At 54.3% G+C, this 5,886-nt stretch overlaps 1 protein-coding gene across 2 annotated transcripts in view; it reads left to right on the top strand.

Moving 5' to 3' along the window:
• Positions 1-5,886, top strand: part of ANKRD33B (ankyrin repeat domain 33B) — a 77,483-nt gene that overhangs the window by 66,217 nt on the left and 5,380 nt on the right. Inside the window, exon 3 of one of the 2 annotated variants that reach the window (XM_011364112.2) lies at positions 2,210-2,350. The exons of the other annotated variant lie outside the window; for it this stretch is intronic. Within the exon in view, the coding sequence (XP_011362414.1) occupies positions 2,210-2,350 (141 nt within the window). The remainder of the gene's footprint in view (positions 1-2,209; positions 2,351-5,886) is intronic. 2 annotated transcript variants of the gene reach the window in all.

Here is a 5,886-nt window from a genome sequence, read left to right as displayed (position 1 = left end):
GGTGCACAAAGCTTTAGCTGGACAGCAAATCTCACCGAGACCAAAGGACCCTTCCCTCCTCACAGTTTAGAGCAATTAAGCTGCTTTGGGCACCAGACTGCGTGCGTTATCCGCTCCCCCACCCTGTAAACGGCAGCGGAGGGCCCGATGGCCTGAATGAGTCAGAAACATCAGCTGCAGGTTGAAACCAGCGAGTCACAGGGCTGGAGGGCCACAGCCATTCGTTTCTGGCTTGTTAACCCACGGCACAGTCATACTGGCCAATGTTTCTCTCCCAGACAAGCTGCGTTTCACCTTTTAATTTTTATAGTGCGATCGGGAGATGGGCCAAGGTCAAAGGCAAGCAGATGACAAAGCTTCCAGAAGAGTCTGCCCTCTAATTGTTGTCACTGGTTTGCTTTTAACTTGGAGTCGAGAAGCAGCAGCAGCCCATGTGCCTGTGTGGCTCCCAGGGCAGGAAACTGGCCCCAGCCTCTGTCCGGGTGGGGTATGATGGGCACAGGCCCTGCCTGCTGCTGCTGTGGAGGAGTTGACACTGGTGGCTGGTGATGGCGGCAGGGCTGGGGGAGATCCCGCCACAGCAGGGTGCTGTGGCCTCAGCTCGCTTAGCCTTCTCGGTCTGCAGGGCAAGGTGGGCGGGAGCCTCGGAGGCACCTGTGTCTCCAAGCTGCCCCCGCCCCTGCCAGGAGGTGGCCTTGCTTCCTGCCACATCTCCCATCCCACCCAGTGCCCTTCCTGAAATCAGCGGGAAGGAGACTCATGGGTCCGGGCTTCTCCGAGGTGCAGAGACCTCCCTGGGGGGAGTGGTCGGTGCCCAGTTAAGGACACAGAGTGCATGGAAATGGCCGGGAGGCCTCACACCTGCAGCTCTGCCGGCGGGGTTCTTCAGGCACATGCACGGGGTGGGATGAGGGGCATTTCAGAGAGCTGGGCCCTCAGCGTGTAAGGATGGAGTCTGGGCACCCAGCTCGGCCACCTGGGGCCAGGAGAGGGCGTCCACGGCCTGCTCCCCAGGGCACATTAGTCCCCCAGCAGGGCCAGCATGGGCATGGCAGCTGAGAGGTGGGCCGGGGTGGGGTGGGGTGGAGGTCAGGAGGAGGGGAAGCTGGCTCCACCTTGGTGTGGCTGGTCCCGAAACAGTGACGTCTGAGCCTCTAAGACAATGCTGCTCAACAGGGCGATTTTACCCCCACGGGGGACATTTGGCAATGTCTGGACACATTTTTGGTTGTCACAACCTGGGCAGGAGGTGGGATACGGTTGCTACTGGCATCTAGTGGGTGGAGACCAGGGGTGCAGCAGTGCACAGGACGGCCCTGCCACAGAGAATAATCTGGCCCCAAATGTCACGAGTGCCAAGGCTGGGACCCTGCTCTAGGGGTCTGAAGTGGGGGAGGGGTAGCGTGTCATTTCACACAGGGGCCCAAGAAGTACGTCTGGTGGGCACCGGGCCTCGCAGACGCTTGACCCAAGGGCCTGTCTTGCTGCCCCAGGCGTCTCCGTTTGAGGAATTTTCCCCCTGCGTTTTGGTTTTGTGGGGGCGAGCCTGCAGGACCCCGGGAATGCTGCCTTTTCCACGATGCTTCCTTTTTCACTCCTACCTGGGAGGGTGAGAATGAGCAGGAAATCAGGTCTCTCTCAGAGGCGCCAGGCGGTGAAAGGGAGACATCTGTATCATCAGACGGAGATTCTTGCCTGCTGGGGTTTCTGGCTGAGGGTCTTGGTAGTAACTGTGTCCCTGCCCGTGCGTGTGCGCGCGCGCGTGTGCGTGTGTGTGTGCGAGTGTGAGACAGAGACAGACACTTCTGAGTGGGAACGGAGGGTGGCAGTGTGCGCTGGCGTATCCCATCGCTACAGTAATGACTTTCCTCTCTTTGGGAGCCTGGGAGGTGTCCGCAGCCAAGGGCATCGTCTGCTGAGGCTCAGCCTTTCCACGTGCCACCCCGCAGCGTCCCGGCTACTCACGTTCCCTCCGTCACAATGTGACAGGACAGCTGAGCTCCCACGTGGGTCGGCCGAAGGGAAGGAAAGTGAACCAGGCCCGAGACAGCAGCGCTGGCCAGGGCTGGGCCCGGTGCCTCTCACACGGCCCGCAGCGGGCGGGCGCGGGGTCGGCCGTGCGGCGCGTCCCTCTGTAGGACGGCCCCAGGGGCGCGCGCGCGCGCTCTCTGCCGAGTGCGGTCCATCCAGTGTGCTGCTCTCTCTACAGGTCACGCCACCATCACGAACTACTTGCTGAACTACTTCCCCGGTCTGGACCTTGAAAGGAGGAACGTGTTCGGGTTCACGGCCCTGATGAAAGCTGCCATGCAGGGGCGGACAGAGTGCATCCGGGCCCTGATGCTCGCAGGTACGTGGCCACCTGTCCCGCGCGGTCCCAGGAACCCGGCAGATGCGGATTTTGGTCCCTTACAGAATACGTGTTGAAGGGATGAATCGGTCCTGTGGAAACGAAGACCAGTGGGTGCCACAAAGGGCAGTTTCTTTGAGATGTATGGCTGGCTGTCCACATCTGAGGTGACACAAGTAATAACAAAGGCAGCCACCTTTGGGGGCGGGAGGTCACGGCCCTGCTCACTCCCGCAGGACGCCCCTGGTTGCTCCCTGCCGAGCTCTTCCTTCCCCGCTTAGCCTCCCCCTGCCCATCTCCATTCTTCCGAAATGTGTGTCCTGGTCTTGGCCCTGAGCGGCAGGCCTGCCCTTTTGAAGGTGGCTGAAAGATGGCGGGGCCATCCCAGGAGCCATCCTAGACCCCACGCACACACGCGTGTGGGCCGGCGGTGGGGATCTCACCGAGTAGAAAGATCGCAGACAGTAGCTCTGGATCAGCACGGCCCCCCCTTCGCCCTTCGTGACCTTGGACTCTTGGAGGACGCACTCTCTTCTCTGAGCCTTCCGGTCCCCATCTTTGAAATGGGAGCGATGCTTATTTCTTCTCATGCGCTCTGAGGATGAAACATGGTGATACTTTGCAGACTTTCAAGGGCTACGCAGACCGAATGAACCACTGAGCTAAATTCTGAGCGACTGGCCAAACTCCAGCGCTTTTCCTCACCGTAAGAGGGCACCGTGGTCATCCTTAGCAACAGCTCGGTGGGTTATTTTGAGAATTCGATGAGAAAATGTGTCAGGTGCGCACCCAGGGTCCGGCGCAGGGCAAGCCTCTGACATCTCGATCAGCGTGAGATGCTGCTGTTGCTCTTATTTAATTTCATTATTTTAATGTATTTTGTTCTTGGCACCGGGTTCAGCCAATCCCACTTGGCACTACAAGTCCCCAGAGAGGTGGCATTTACCGGCCATCTTAGTATTCTGAGGACAGCGACAAAGTCTTTCTAAGCATCAGCCTAGGCTAGTAGTTCTGTTTAGACAACTTACTTTTTAAAAAGAAACTTCTATTTTGGAATAATTTCAGATATACGGGCAAGTGACGAAGGTAGAACAGAGTTTCCACACAGCTCACACTTGTCTCCCGCGTTCAGATCTTACGGAGAGGCCGACATTGGTATATCACGATTCACTACATTCCAGACTTATGCAGCTTTTACCAATTCTTCTGCGAATATCCTTTTTCTGTCCCAGGGCTGCATCCAGGCTACCACGCTTAGTTGTCACGGGTCCCCAGGCTCCCCTGGTCTGTGGCGGTTTCTGCCTTGTCCATGACTTGACCGGCTGGTGTACAGTGTCCTGCAGCCTGAGCCCGCCTGTCATTTTTCTCGTGATTAGACTGGGGTGATAGGACTCACAACTTGCTTTTTGGAGGCTTCGAAGAAGAAAACTTTCTTGGAAATTAAAAAAAATATATATCATATTGAAGTTAATCCCCTTTCGACTCAGCGACAGTTTCAAGTGAGACGTGTTTCGACAGAGTTGAGGGCCGGCCTGGCCTGCGTCGGTGAGAGACGCCTCCTGCTGATTGAGTGTTGGTTACGATGCTTTCGTGTTTGATGAAGCTTTGTCTGCTTTACTCTGGATCTCGCGATAATTGAGTGCAGATCTTTAGTAATTTACATTTTCAACCAAAAATGTAGGGTGTATTTTGTAGGGTGTAATTTACTTTTTCAACCAAAAATGTAGGGTGGATTTGATCACATGTGTGTATTTTTCCCAGTGAATTAATTTGAACTTCGAGTCCTCTTGCTTGTAGGCCAGGAGCCTTCCTGTCGCCCCGGCGGAGGCACGGGTCCCGCCGTCGGTCTGCCCTCGTCCTGGGTCTGGCGGGAATTTGGGCGGTGGCTGCGCGTTCACAGGATCACAGAGACACCTTCGGTCCCTTGAGAGACGGGCCTCCTCGGGGCGGCGTGGTCAGGGCCCGTGCTTTTCCCCTACTCGGCACTTGAATAACGAATTCATACTTTCCCCGTTCGCGAGCCCTGCCCGTCAAAGTCTAAAGTAACCCCCTGAGTGGGGACCTCGAGCGCGGCCACCCCTGGACTGTGCGCGGTCACAGCGGACGGCCACCGGAGCACGCTCGGAAGCCAGGACCCCCGCGCTCCCATTTCAGCTCCTGCAGTGACCCTGTCTGCACCCAGGGCCCGTCACCCACTGCTCTGCTCTCGGCCCGTTTCCTCTTCTGCGAAATGAGGCGCATGACTGTAGCTGCTGCGGGAAGTCGTGATGGGGACCGAAGGAGTTCGCGTGTGGAAGGCCCTCGGACGCGTGCCTGGCGTAGGGGACACCTGCGGTCAGCTTTGGTTACTGTTATTGTTACTGGTGAATTTCTGGGTTCAGTAATTATCTGTTAAGTGAATGAAAAAAACATGGCATGTTTTTCCCTTCGAAACGTGTCCTCGTGATGAGAGCCTTAAACTATCTTACTGACGGTGGCAGGCCTGGCACCTGGGGCTTCTTGGCGCCGTTGACATTTCGGCCAGTGACTCTTCGTGGTTGGGGGCCGTGCTGGGAATCACAGTGTGTTACGCAGCATTCCCGGCCTCCGACAACGGGTGTCTGTAGCATCCCCCAGGTTCGACAACCAAAATTGTCTCTGGACACTGCCACAGGCCCCCAGGGGTACAGCCGCTGCCCGGTGAGAACTGCCGATAGAAGTAATATAAATGTAAGAAGATGGAAAACGTGAAAAGAGAATTTTCCCCTCATATGCATTCTTCTTTCCAGCTTGCTCTGTATTCCTTCTTAAAATAAAAATCTGACAGCTTTTTCAGCGAGTTTTTGACCCGCCTTCTTGTTCGTAGTGTCTGACCTCTAGAATATGTTCATTTTCTACTATTACTATTAAATTGGCTCACAATTCTTTTTCTCAGAAAAGTGAGTTTCATTTTCCTTTTACAGTAGATGTGTGTGCACATTTTAAAAGGAAAAAAAATGTGATTGTCTTTGGTGGTTTGGTGGACAGCAATAAGGATACTTGTTGAGATCTTTTGGAAATTTGCACAAACATATCTCTAAGTCTCCTTCCATGTAAATACATCAATATGAAGGAAAATTAAAGCTTTTAAAAGTACAAATGCTTTTAAATTGGGGTGGGCATTTATGTGTAGCTGCGGATGCTCTTTTGAGGGGTAATCACAGGATGCCCATCCCATGGTCGTTTTACAAGCACAAGGCACCGTATTAGTGGTTGTGGTGAAAGTGTGGATGTCATCCAGTTTTTCGGGTGCCGTAGTACTCCATTGCACCTGAGCTGAATTTCAAAGTTGCAATTTCGTTATCTTCAACAGGAACCATTTCTTTTTAGAAATGATGAAGCATTGAACTGGATGCCCCCCGCACCCCCCCCACAAACTGTTTACATTTTCCAATAGTTCATAATATACAGACACATATCACTGCTTATCTTACCTTTCAGGCGGAACAAAATAATGTTAGAATGATCAGAACTTGGGATTTTAATAAAAATGTAACTAGGCTTTGAAAAGCTGATTT

This window comes from Pteropus vampyrus, unplaced genomic scaffold (genome assembly GCF_000151845.1).
Source record: "Pteropus vampyrus isolate Shadow unplaced genomic scaffold, Pvam_2.0 Scaffold94, whole genome shotgun sequence".
NCBI lineage: Eukaryota > Metazoa > Chordata > Mammalia > Chiroptera > Pteropodidae > Pteropus > Pteropus vampyrus.
The sequence above is the reverse complement of the archived record's forward strand: the minus strand, read 5'-3'. Positions and strand labels throughout refer to the sequence as shown.